Below are 13,531 nucleotides of genomic sequence, written 5' to 3'. Positions count from 1 at the left end.
CCATGATTCAAAAATAAGTCTGTGGGATATGATAACCCATTCTTTTTTCCACTCCTCCCCACTGATGATGGCTCAAGCCAGCAACAGCAAATACATCCTAGGGCAGGCTGGGATGTCAAGATTCTCCATGAATGGACCACCAGCTGGGTATCATGACCAGCACGTGCAGGAGGAGACCATGGGCCCCCACCCCAGACTAGTGTGGCCTGGGGATACCTGACTCTTGACTGTGACTCCCTGACCCCAGAAAGCTCATTGTTCTTTCCTGTGGCCCCTTATTTATTCTTGCAGACTGACATAAGATTGGGTTTGATTTCTCCCTGTTTATTAGTTGAATGTATGAGGCACACAGAGATGAGACCTCCCGCTGGATAGCTGCACAGTTGAGACTCTATGTCCCAACACTGTATGTCCCAACACTGTCCCTCCAATGACCCCACCTGCAGCCTTCTCCTCAGGGCTCATGGAGAGGGAAACTCCCCAAGCCTTCCTGCTCTTGTTCCAGTCAGCTATGTCCGGGGTGCTAGACCACCAGCATCCACATCCATCACCCAGGAAGCTGTTAGAAATGCAAATCTAAGGCCCCACTGATTGAGAATCTCTGGGACAGGGTCCAGCAATCTGTGTCTAACAAGCCCTCCAGGGATCCCCATGCAACCAAGTCTGAGAATGAAGGGGTAAAAACCATCCCGTTGCCATGTGCCGTGCCCATGTCAAGTGCAAAATCAAGGCTACTGCATTTACGAGCTCTCCGCCTCACATTTCCACCTCACTGCACACAAAAAAGAAGAAAACAAAACAAGAAGACTCCTGCTGATCTCTCCTGTTCCCAGCCTGACTCCTGAACATGCCCACATTCTCTAGCACCAACCCCAAACCCTGCACGGCTTCTTCCTTCCTGGTCATGGACCTTACCTCTTCCAGTTTAGTCTGTCTGCAGGGAAAAGAGAAGGTTAGGCCAAGGGGCAATTTCTTATGCTTCAACCCCCTTGTCTTCATGAAATCTGCCAGACAGTCAGCGATGTAGTCAAACAGCTACAGAGAAAAGAAAGCACAGGACGTTGGGCTAAGGCGTGGTCAGCTATAAACTTGATGTCAAGGCCTCCCTCTGGCCTGCCCGGGCCCCATACCTCTGAGCCATTCCCTCGGATAATTTCATTGGGTGTTGGGTAGAACTGACTCTCCATCTGGACCTTTCTTTTCCCCGCTTCAGAGACTTGCACCTTCAACACGCGAAACTTGGACCCTCCAAAATCCAGGGAAAGGAACTCCCCATTTTCTATGGGGAAAAAAAAAAAGGTATCATTCAGTGAAGGCTGTTCTATGGCCAGCTCAGCTTTAGAAGTTGGGGCTTCACCCAAATCTGCCCACTGGGCCTTATTGGAGGGCATGAACGTGGAGAAGGCCAGTGTGATCCCACTTCAGGCAGATGGTATCAGAAATGGGCCTCGAGGGTGGAGCCGAGTCCAGCATGCCCCAACCAGGCCGAGGGAGCTGATATTCCAAGTGCGGGCAAAGTGCTGGTAAGGCAGGAGGAAAAGGCAGGGAGGCGTGCAGGAAAGGGAAACCAGCCCCATACAAGCCTCAGTCTCTTGGACAGATGGGAAATACCCCGGGAGGGTAAAGAGACAGGGACCCAAGGATAGCCCTTACAGGGCCAAGGATCTTCATATTTGGGGTCAGACCCAGCCCAGTGCAAGATATGACCCATATGTTAAGGCGAGGCAGCCCACTTTGGTGACTTCAACTCAGGATCCAGCCAGGATTCCTGCCAGCCTTCTCCACCAGCCAGAAATATGGGATAAGAACACATACTTGTGGACCCACAATCCTTTGTATAGAACTATCTGTGCCTGAAAAGTGGTGAACAGGTACCAGGCATTATAAAGTACATTATATGGTACGGTATATATCATTATATGGCATGATATATGCCCAAGGCACATGTGAGTGAAATTCTAGGACCACAGGTCTGGTTCCCCAGTGGCCTTGTTTTGTACCATGTGACCTTAGATACAGCTGCATGGGGATGAGGGACCAGCTGGCCATTCAGATTTACTCCGTGTGACATGTGAAATAAAACAGTGAGAATTGCTAGTTTGTGATAAAGACTGAAGTAGAAGCATCCCCCAAACCAGAGGTCAGCTGGGTGGCCAAGGTGGCCCCATGTATGTAGGCTGAAACCACAGGGGAAAATCTGAGTCCCACCCAGTCTGCTTGCAACCTGAGCGGACCACAGCTCCTGCCCTCAAAGTCCCACAAGATCCTGTACGTCCCCCTTTTGCTCTCCATGTCCTTGTAAAACAGAACTCCTTTCCTCACCCGGCTTGACTGAGTTCTCTGTTTGTGGCAATCAGAGAGCTACAGACAGGCCCTCCTGAGCAGTGCTCCGCAAACTTGAATGTGCATGTGACTCTCCTAAGAATTTTAACATGCAGATTGTGAGGTGGTGAGGTGGGGTCTGAGATTCTGGTGTTTTTTGTGTTTTGTTTTGTTTTTTTTTTTAAGTTTATTTATTTATTTAAGTCATCTCTACACCAAACGTGGGGCTTGAACTCATGACCTTGAGCTTAAGAGTCATACGCCAGTGGGGCGCCCTGGAGATTTCCAAACAGGTTCCCAGGTACAGCTGCTGCAGGTGTGTGGACCACAGTCAGAGCAGCACGGGCCTTGATCATTTCCAGACCCAGCCAGCTGGATCTTTTGTTTTTTTGTGGAGATTATCTGGAAAGCAAGATTCTTATCTCCCTAGATGTGCCCCCCAAAGAAGCCTGATGGAGCCATTTATTATTCAGGGAGGAATCTAGGGACCTAATACTGTGCAACTTCTGTTTTCATCACATACCAAGCAAAAGACGTTTTCCCAGATGTTATCTTGTTGAGCAGCAAATAGGGCAGATCACACAGTCCATGTACAAACATTCACTGAGCATGACTCTGTACCAAATAACATGCCAGGTGCTAGGGCAGCCCAGGGAACACTCTCTAAACCCCAGAAAAGGTGGGACAGAACTGAGTGCAGAAGAACGAGAGGGAGGGAGGCAGCCAGCCAGAGCAGGTCCCTGGGAGAGGAACCGATCCAAGGAATGACCTCACATAGGGAGGTTGGAGGCTGCTTTTGAGGAAGGAAGGAAGACAGAAATGCAGTCTCAGGATAAACTAGGAAGGATCTGGGGAAACTAGCCCACCCCGAAGAGCTTGAGCTTTCTCCAGAAGGTGAGGGGAGCTGCAGAAAGATTTTAAGCAGGGGTGTGCGCAGCTCTGAGTGAGATTTGGGGAAAATGCCTCGGGCACCGATCAGAATAGACTGGGGGATTTTCATAGAAGAGGAGGTTCCTGGGCTGCAAATTCAGGTTAGAGGTCATCTCAGAACCTTCGTGCAGCATAGCACAGATTCGCTTCCTCTGGCCTCTGGCACCCTTATCAGCAGGCAAGCACCTTGCTTCACCAGTGACTCAACAGGGGACTTCCTGGAAACCACTTGGCCTGATCCCTTCTGCGACTTTGACCCCAGAGAAAGGACTCGTTGGACCCTGAGCGGGGGAGGACGCGCCTGAATAGGCAACAGCCACTGAAGGGCCGTCAGGATCTCTACAGCAATTATTACAATTATTATGACCTCCCATCACGGGGCTGGGACACACGACGTGGTGATGACGGCTAAGAAGAAGGTGTTGCACATTTGAAAATTGCTAAGAGGGTAGATCTTCAAAGTTCTTATTGGAAGAAAAAAGAAATTTGTAACTATGTATGTTGCTGAATGTTATTGTGGCGATCATTTTGTGGTATGTACAAACATCATGTTGTACAGCTGAAACTAATATAATGTTAAGGTAATTATATCTCCATTAAAAAAATTTTTTAATAATAAGAAGATAATGATCCACCTCTGTAGATAATGCTCCTGCCTTTCAACGGCTCCAGGATTTCCTTCTCCTTGTCCTGTTCCCATTCCCTAGTGCAGCAGTGACTGACAGTGCTGACTGCTGGAGATCCAGACTCTCCACGGGAGAGATCTGAGAAACTATTTGTTTAGGCATTGCTCCAGGGGGCGAGCAGGGGACCCCTGTCCTAGAGCAGACCCCTGGGCCCATCAGCTGACCATATCAGGGCTCCCGGGCTCCCCTTCAAGACCCGCCTCACCTTAGTAGCAGCAGCTGGAATCAGGTCTCCAGAGTCAGAGTCCCTGCTCCCTGCAGAACCAGAGTCCCCTTTCCCTTGTGGCTGCAAGAGGGTGAGGCACAAATGCTAACACTTCTCGGGCATTTTGTAAGAACAGTGGACTGCAGCTCCCTGATGGAAAGGCTGGAGGGAACTAAGGCTCTACCAGTTTCCCCCCTCAGGTAGGTTTGGATGACAGGAGGGAAACTAGAGAGAGTAGGTGAACTCAGGATCTCTCTGGAAACTGCACTACATTTTTGAAATGGAGGCCCCAACGGATTCGTAGCACTTTATTTGTTGGCTTTTGTTTGTTAGTGACCATGAAATTACACCACCAACTCGCAGGAGCTACAGAAGGCTTGGGGCAACGTTTTGGAGATTTTAAAGTACTCCTTCCACATGACTTCGTCTGATCCTAACAACCCTGATGCAGACAGGACTGCAGTGGTCCCGGGACTTACTGAGGCCACCTGCTGTGGAGGCTCTAGGCCCCAAGACCTCATGCAACAGGCTCACTGGTGAGATTTATGATGTGACAAGAGGCTCTAAGGAGAGGCACCACCTCCTGGCCTGAGGAGGGGGCTTCTAAAACTTGGTTCATTTTACTTCCAAACCTTCCTGGAGCCAGGGCCAGAAGACTCATCCATCCCAGCATTCTCCAGACCCTCACAGTCACTTTCCCTTGCTTCTGGGAACACAGCTCGGCAGGAGAAGCCAAAGCACAGGAAGCCTGGAGGACTTCACCCTGATTTCCCCCTCCCCCACGACACACCCATGACTCGGGGCGCTTACTCTGAAAGGCCCTGGATGACCTGTCAAGGACCACAGACCTGTTGGCACTCTCATAGAGGAGTGTCTGGAACTCAGCAGATTTCAAAGCAGGACGGTCTCTCTCCAAAGCTTATGTCCCTCCAGAGGGGTACCTAGCCAACCCAGTCACCTACCCACCAGTGAGGGAAGAAGCTTCCCCCATCACAGTTCCCAGGGACCTCTTGGATGGTAGATGCTACTGTGACCTCCCGTCATTGGCCCAGAGGGGTCCAGGACCTGGCTATTCCAATAAGATCCCTGGGAGCTCCCCAGACTTCAGCCCCTGCTCTTTCAAGGGCCCCAAAGGCCCCGCTGGAGCTTGGTCAGAGCACTGAGACCCTGACATTGGTCCTCCGTGCTCTCATCTGACTAGGGCATAACAGTTACACCTCAGGGCTCTTTAGGGATTATGTGAGACAGTGAGTTCCTAACACCCCTGACCACAGAAGCCTCCTGGTAGATACTACTTCCTGTCCCTCCTATGGCTCTGCCCAGAGGCTGAGAATGGAGGAGTTGGATGGAACCTTGTGGATTCCCACTAAAGGTCTCTAGGCTGTGGTCAGCAAAGTAATAGTTCCCCAAATATGTCCACATCCTAATCCCCAGATCCATGAATATGTTAGTTAACACAGCAAGGGAAAATTAGGTTACAGATGGAATTAAAATTGCTCATCAGTTGACCTTGAGGTTGGGAGATTATCCTGGGTTATTTGGGTATGCCTAACATAATCACAAGGTCTTTAAACGTGAAAGAGGGAAGCGGAAGGGTCAGACTCAGAGGGAGACTTAAGCTAACTGACTGGTTTGGAAATAAAAAGGGGCATGAGTCAAGGAACACAGGTGGCCTCTGGAAGCTGGAAAACACAAGGAAAGAGATTCTACCCTAGAGCTTCCGGAAGGAATGCAGCCCTGCCAACACTGTGATTACAGCCCTATGAGACCCACTTCAAACATCTAACCTTCGGGGCTGTAAGAGAATAAATTTCATGGTTTTAAGAAGCGAAGTTTGTGATAACTCGTTATAGCAACAATAGAAAACAAATACTGAGGTCAACTCTCTCATTTTACAGATAAAGAAACTACACCTAAACATTTTGCCAAAGGACACTAAGAAATATCAGAGCTGGGACTAGAGGGCCAGGTTTCTTGAATTATTTCCTCTTCCACCACATCATGTTGTCTCCCTTACTTACTACCTTGGACCTAGAATCTAGATACTTAGGCATGAAATACCATTTATTTTCCATTTGGCAAATATTTCAGGGCCTCGTAGGCATCAGGCACCATGCAAGGTGCTCAGAACACCATGGTGAAGAGGACACAGGTCCCGTTCTAATGGAGCATTGACCCAGTAGGGAAACTCACACACGGCAGGAGTCAGGACGAGCACCTAACCCAGCGTGGGGACGCTTCCTACATGGAGGCAGTGACCTCTACCCTGAGACTGAAAAGCTAAGTTGGTGTTCATGAGGGGAAGAATGTTGGGATACTCCAGCAAGCAAATAGATAAAATGTGTGGGGCCAAGACATGCAGAAAAGGAAGCAGGATACATCTGAACTCTGGTTCAAAACTTGTGGTATCGAATGGACAGAAGCATGGAGAGTTGGGGAGGGGTACGCACAGAAGGCAGGAGAGAGAAGCCTGGTACAGGAGCCAAGAAGAAAGGGCCATCAGGGTCCCTGGCAGACCCTAGCCCCACTCACCTGAGCCATCTGGAATGGCCCTGACAAAGGTGGGCAGCATCTTCACAGAGGCTGTGGGGTTGGTGTCCTTCCCCAAGCCCTTCTGCATTTCAGCCTGGAAGCGAGCCATGATGTCCAAAAGGGTCTCATCAGAGAGCCGCATGTGGTACAGGAACCTGTCCACCTACAACAGAAGTCAGGGTGACCAGGGATGCCTGCTGGGCAATGGGCGGGGGGAGGCTTGTCCTTCAGTCAAGGCTGTCAATTCCCACTCCCATCATGAAGCTATTTTTCTGACTTTGGAGACCGCTTCATGATGTGGAATCCCAAAGCTTCCTTACCTGACCCCTCACCAAGCTGGAGACAAGGTGGGGAGCTGGAAGAACAGAATGGAATGGAAGGTTGGGAGGTAGGATTTTATTCCTGTGGGGAGCAAACTCTCTGGTAGAAAGGATTCTCCCATTTTTCTGATGGGACAATAGAGGGGCAAAAGCGACAGAGGATTCAGGGTTTCTGATTCCCGGTTCAGGGCCTGCACCATTGTCCTATTGCCTCTCCACTGCAAAAGACTAACTAGAGCTTGAACCTTAAGCTTGTAAGCATAGAACCTTTCTAGAACCTTTCCTTTATGACGATGACCATATATACCCAAACTTGTTTCCTTTTGTTTATGGGCTGCTAGGAAGCTCAGAGCTCAATTCAGTTTCCAACTGTAATCTATAAATTCTCGTTCTTTAAATTTTCATTCTGTTTTTAACTGCAATTGTTCTAATTAAGATGAAGTTTAATTTTCAAAGCCAGCTCAAACTGCTGCTGGAATTGGGTGGATGACACTCAAGTAAATGGGAAATTGGGGCAAATGACCACTGCCCTAATGGAGGGAAGTTAAAAACATCACTATGGCAATGTGGGCACTAATGGCCCACTTGAAGGTAGCGTCGTATCAGAAACGGCAGACCAGCTTCCTCCTCATGCTAACACTAACCATTTGGAGTGGCAGCCTGAATTCCCAGGGCTCACTGGAATGGATTATTGAGGGAAGCAGGAGTAGGGACAGTGGCAGAAATCCCCTGTATTTGCCCCTCCTGCTTTATACACATACTGAGCAGTCTTTCTACCCATCCAAGTCACAAGGAGACCTGATGTCAGTGCATTCCTGGAGGAATCACTCTCCCACGCTTTTCTTTAAAGCTAAGAACATCTGTTGATGTCTACAGAGTGCTTTCACATACATCACCTCATTTAATCTCCCTGATATTGCTTGAGGCAGCCTAGTGAAGCCAGAGTTCTTGCTTCAGATTGAGAGGTGAGGACCCCAAGGCTCAGAGCCATGACACAGCAGTGGGACAGCTGCAGGTGAGTGGCGCACTGGGACTAGAATGCAGTCCCCATACTGCTTTCCCCACTGCCTGGTTTTGCTTCACAGCTCTGTGCACGACACAGGAGCCTAACAGAGACATTACACATGAAGTGCAGGGGTCACATGACCTGTATCATAGGACAGGTCCTAGCCATCAGCCAGGCCCCGTGGGCAGGCATCCCAGCTCAGTCTGGAGACCAATCCCGAGACCCAAGTCTCCAGGGATTTGGGGGCCAGAGACAGTGCAGAAAACCGTCAGAGAGCCATTACCAACAACAACAAAAAAAACCCACAATTGGGCTTTCAATGTATTTGAAGAGATAGGATGGAACCAGGTCATGCTTCATTAAGAGCTTCCTGTTCACCCTGAGTCTGTTTATGACTAATTGGTTGGCACAGCTACAAACATGGAGAAAATCGACGGAAGGGATGTGACCCAAGTAATTAGGACTTGGGGAAGGGTGAGATGTGCTACGCAGCCCCAGAATAGAGAGAACTTCTCCAGCAACCCCGCAGTATCATCCCTCCTGTAGAAAGCATGGTTTTGAGGCTCTGATGGGGTCGTTTGCCCCCTGCTGTTTAACAGAATCATTCAGAACTTTGGGTTCCTGCTCCTGCTATTTCACTAAGTTAAAGTCATGAGAGAAAGAATGTCCACTTAGCAACAGTTTCTTGTTTATTCTCTGTACCTCCCAGGGGCCCTGGTACAGTAGCTAGAAGGGAAGAATGAAACATATGCTTGGGCAAAAAAAAAAAAAAAAAAAGCTACATTTTAAATCCAAACAGGTGATCTGGGGCCTGCATAGACAGGTGCATTCTTTGCTGGCACGAAGGGAGGGCGTCTGAGTTACAGAAAACCAAGCACGCTTTTGGTAAGACTCTGGAACCAAAAAACAGGATTATCTTCTAAACAAAAGAGCTGATGAGCAGCACATTTAACGTGGGAAGAACAAATCCCAAAACTATAAGCTCAGATCTGCTGAATGACAGAAAGTGGGGGCCAGAAGTGACTTTAGAGATCGCTTAGTCCAAAGGTCCCATATGAATTGAGAGTCATAAAAAGGTTCACCTCTTTGACTTAAGTGATCTCAGTTCTGGAAATCTAACCTTAGAGTAATCCCAAAGATGGAGAATATTAAATCCATCCCTATGTTTTTCAAAGCAATATCTTCATTGTTAAAAAAATGTTTTTGAAAGTAGCCAAGTTATGATGAGCAGTGCATGTAAGTGATGAATCACTGAATTCTACTCCTGAAACCAATATACCACTATATGTTAACTAACTAGAATTTAAATAAAAATTGGGGGGAAATAAAGTAGCCAAAGAGGGAAAAGGTGGAATTAAGAAAATCCAACTGGACTGAATATTAGAAGATGTTAGAATGATAATTATGAAAAATAAGTGGTTACAGTTTAACAATAAGTGAAGGATACAAAATTCAGAATTGTAGGTATGATATATTCACAGAAACATATTATAAGGGTTTTCACAGGGCAAATCTGACAGTGTTTGTGGGGGGGGTGGGATTAAAGGTAACATTTTCCCTTTTCGTAATGTTGACTTACTCAACTGTAAAAAGTACACTTTGAAAACCTAGCCAGGCCTTCTCTTATGAGTGAACAATTTGTAGGTCAGTGACCAGACTCAGCCCAATGTTTTCAATAGGTCAAATAATGTCAATATACTGAATTGGAAAAGAAGCTACCGGAGTGATTTCTCCTTCCCTCCTTCCCTCCTTCCTCCTTCTCTCCTTCCTTCCTGTTTTATTTTGTTCTTCGTTTTAATGTTGGTATAGGGAGATTAAAATTAAAATAATTAAAATTGTTCCAGGGTCTGAATAGCAACCCTCACAGAAAGTAATGCCCAGGAACTCGACAATTCTGGAGGCAGGCAGCACAGAAGCTAGGGAGGGGCCAGCCGTCCTGACCCCGGAGAGAGAAAGGGCCTGTGCCTTTTGACCAGGTGTGCTGCTACCACATGGAGGAGTGCACGAACCCTTGTTCTCAGAACCTGTGAGTCATCCTGCAGTCCATAAACCAGATGCCCATTCTATCTCTGTCACCCATTCCTTAAAGTGGATACTTGGTGTTCCTAATTATCCTGACACAGCTCATTCTTCAGCTTTCTTGAAGGGGCGAGGGCAGGGGTGAGGGAAGGGTCAACTTCCGGCCTTGACAAAGGCTGACCCTCCTCCCAGAGGACCTGGGACGAGTCAGCCGGGCTGCATAACCTTCCTCCTGAGCCTGCACCTAGGCCGGTGGACAAACATGTCCTTCCTGATTCTAGGATGTAACAACAGGTTAACTGCCACAGAGGGGCCCAAGAAAATGAAACCAGTTTGCAGAACCAAATGTAAGGGTTCCAAAGACTCCCTCTTGGGAGCTGGAGAAACACCATGCAGGTGTCCTCTGTACTAAGCAGGTAGCAACAGAAAGTGAGTCCTTCAGCAGGGCTATGTAGGACATTTCCACCTCAAGAAGTCAGTAGAGGGACTCTGTGAATCTAATCAATAAATGAAAATTAAGACAGTTTAAATCAAATTGACTTACAACATTTTAAGATTTGCTGTAACTTCTAACCCAAATCTCTAATGAACGGAATTCCTGGGAGGTTTCTCACAGCAAGCACAAGAGGGCTGTAACGGGGTCATGCGTTCTCTCTCTGTTCCAGAAGCCAGGAGGCATCGTGGCACAATGGAAAGAATGCTAGGGAAGTCAGAGACTTGGGTCTAATCCTCACTCCACCTGAAATACTTGGGTGACCTTGACTAAGTCTGCCCATAGGGCTCCTATTATCTGTAAGCTGAGAAATACTAGCGCCCAGGGCCCAGGCACTGGCAGCCGGAGTGGCTAGCGGGGCAGGCTGGGCTCACACCAGGCCTCCCGGAGACAATGCTGATGGGCTCTGGTTGAGGCTTGGCCACTGTTAAGAGTCCTACCTTGGGATGTGTTTTGTGCGGAGTTTTCTTGAGCAGTGATGAAATAATGCACACCAGTGATGGCCCATCATTGGCAAACAGCACATGCCAGTAATAAATAGTGCCATGACTGCACACCCCTCTTGGTTCCCATGCTTACATTCTTTCAAGCACATGAAGAATCATGTGAATTATTTTAAAAGTTCTCAAAATTTCTCTCCCCTCCTTTGTAGCTTTTCCTCCCAAATACCCAAATACCCCTTATATCAAACACAATCATCCTCAACCTTTCTGAAGACTCTCATCCCCTCCAGTCCCATTATCTACCAGCCTTATCTACCACCCATATCTACCAGGAAGTACCGAGTGAAATGCAAAGCTCGGGACAATGTGTAATGTCCAGCCTGCGGGAGATTGACTTCCTCCCCCCTCCCCTGAGCTCTTCACTGGTCCTGTGTTCCTGTACCTTTTCTAATAAGCTGTCTTAAATCCTTTTTGGATGTAGGCAAAAGTATCAATCAGTTCCGCCAGCAAAGAATGAATCAGGGATCTCTCAGCTTTGTGAGTCCTTACCTTCTTGATCTGATCCTCCTTCAGCTTGCTGAAGTAAAACGCCATCAAGTGTACCACAAACATTTTCCCCCAAGTTTGGTTTCTCTTGAGATGGGCAGAGATTTCTGTGCGGTGTTTACCCCTGTGTCTCCGGAGTGCTGCCCGCTCCCAGTTCAGGCTGGAGGGCCTCTGGCAACTGGGTGCTACAGATTAAATACCTCCAGGCTGTTTAGAGTTCAATGATTAAACTTCACCCCCTCTCTTTGGTCCCTCCCTCCGGCATACACTTGATTGTCTAATAGGAGGCTTGGGATGGTAGCTGAGGGTTGGTAGAGGGAAGGCAGGGGATGGGTCGCTTGACTCTTTGGAGAATTGGGTGCTGCAAGATCTCGTTGCTAAGCAACACTCTCAAGCCAGGGCTCCACCAAGCCCACTCAGCCGAGGAAAATCTTCTGAGAAGCTGGGAGTTAAACAAAGCCAACTTTCAACCAGCTGAGCAGCTCTGCAAATGTCTGGTCTCGGCCTTTTCTCTCGAGTCCTTTTCTTCTCAACACAGGGATGGAAATCCTGACTCCCTGCCCCTCTGCAGTGTTGTCTTAATTAAGACTAAACACTGCCCTGGACAGGAAGACTTCAAGAATGTTGGGGCAAATCCTTCTCTTTGTGATAGAGCAGGGCTCTTGCCTAAGAGCCCGTGGTAATGGAAAAGAACTGATAAAAATTTATCTATCCCACAATGATAAGCCAGAATACCTTGACTGCACAGGTGGTGACCCAGGAAAAAATATCCATGAGAGAGGATGAACGGAAGTCAGGGCTGCTCACCAGAAAGCTGCTGCTAGAGAGAAAGACTGAAGTCACAGACAGGAAACGTCTCACACCATGAAGACATCTGGTTTACTCACTCATCTCATGCATCATACTTGATGTGAGAAGGACACAGAAAGGGGCTGATGTGTGGGTACAGTAGACTTTGCATTCTTCCCACAGTCAGTGGTCACACAATCAATAACAACTACGGTGTTAACATGAGCAGTTAGTGAGGGCAGAGCACATACTGTTCCCATTTCATAGATGGGGAAACTGAGGCCCCAAAAGAGAAAGTGACTTACTGAAAAATCACAAAGCCTATAAATGGTACAGTGAGGAATGAAAACCAGTGGTTTCATTCCAGGGCCCAGCTCTTAACTGGTATGTGATATAGCCTCTCTTCTTCCTCTGTGCAATAGATGATCGATCACCCAGTAATTATTAATATCAGCAGCTTTCTGTCAGGTGCTGTCAAGAATTCTAATTACTTGGATAGCTAAATACAGAGATGTCGTTCCGGCAGGCCACCCAGTGAGGGGAAATAACAAATGAAGGAATCCCTGACCATAATTTCTCATGTATTAATCAACTGCTTCCTAAAATGAGCAACGGACCGGATGTGAAAGCAGGTTTGCTGGGCACCCCGGTGTTTCTCGTGCCTTCATAGCACCTGCTCCTCAATACAAGGGAAGAAACGGGTTCTCCCCGTCGGCTTAGCAGCCTCAGCTCTGTTCGCTTTTCTGCTACACAATCTCGTGAATCCAGGGATCAACGAGCACTTGCCTCGTCAAAGAACCTTCAACTGCAGCCTCTTCAAAAGCCACTGATTCTCCAGCTAGCGCCCTTTCCCCCTCCACCATGGGTACGGGCCACTGCAAGTCTAGCGTAACCACAGTGTTCAATTAAAATCACTCCAGATACTTTCCTCAGACTTCCAAGTGTCTCCCAGATTCAGAAACCCTAGCCTTTCCAGCCTGTTGACCCTTCAGACTATGAACTCTCTTTCAGCTCCTTTACTTTGTCTATTGTACAAACACAGGTTGACCTGCGGTTGCTAAAACTATTCAGTTCCCCAAACCACGTGGAGTTGTTGGTATTCTGAAACAGACGTGCTCTGCCCGAGTCCTACAGGCTGCGGATAACACCCTGAGGCAGGTGACCTGCCCACAGGTGATAAAAGACTTAATTCCCCCATTTAAAAGGTAGCCTCTGCAGCGCAGCATGGCATCTGCCGTCA

At 48.0% G+C, this 13,531-nt stretch overlaps 1 protein-coding gene across 1 annotated transcript in view; it reads right to left on the bottom strand.

The window, feature by feature from the left end:
* Nucleotides 1-11,568, bottom strand: part of LOC111145071 (hexokinase domain containing 1) — a 40,109-nt gene extending 28,541 nt beyond the window's left edge. The window contains exons 1-4 of the mRNA XM_022499684.1: nucleotides 11,506-11,568; nucleotides 6,676-6,838; nucleotides 1,131-1,279; nucleotides 916-1,035 (exon numbers count right to left, since the gene is read on the bottom strand). Of these exons, the coding sequence (XP_022355392.1) occupies nucleotides 916-1,035; nucleotides 1,131-1,279; nucleotides 6,676-6,838; nucleotides 11,506-11,568 (495 nt within the window). The remainder of the gene's footprint in view (nucleotides 1-915; nucleotides 1,036-1,130; nucleotides 1,280-6,675; nucleotides 6,839-11,505) is intronic.
* Between the last annotated feature and the right edge of the window lie 1,963 nt (nucleotides 11,569-13,531).

The sequence above is a fragment of the Enhydra lutris genome, unplaced genomic scaffold (assembly GCF_002288905.1).
Source record: "Enhydra lutris kenyoni isolate GAN:26980312 unplaced genomic scaffold, ASM228890v2 scaffoldscaffold12, whole genome shotgun sequence".
NCBI classification, from domain to species: domain Eukaryota; kingdom Metazoa; phylum Chordata; class Mammalia; order Carnivora; family Mustelidae; genus Enhydra; species Enhydra lutris.
This window is presented reverse-complemented; position numbering and strand designations above follow the sequence as displayed.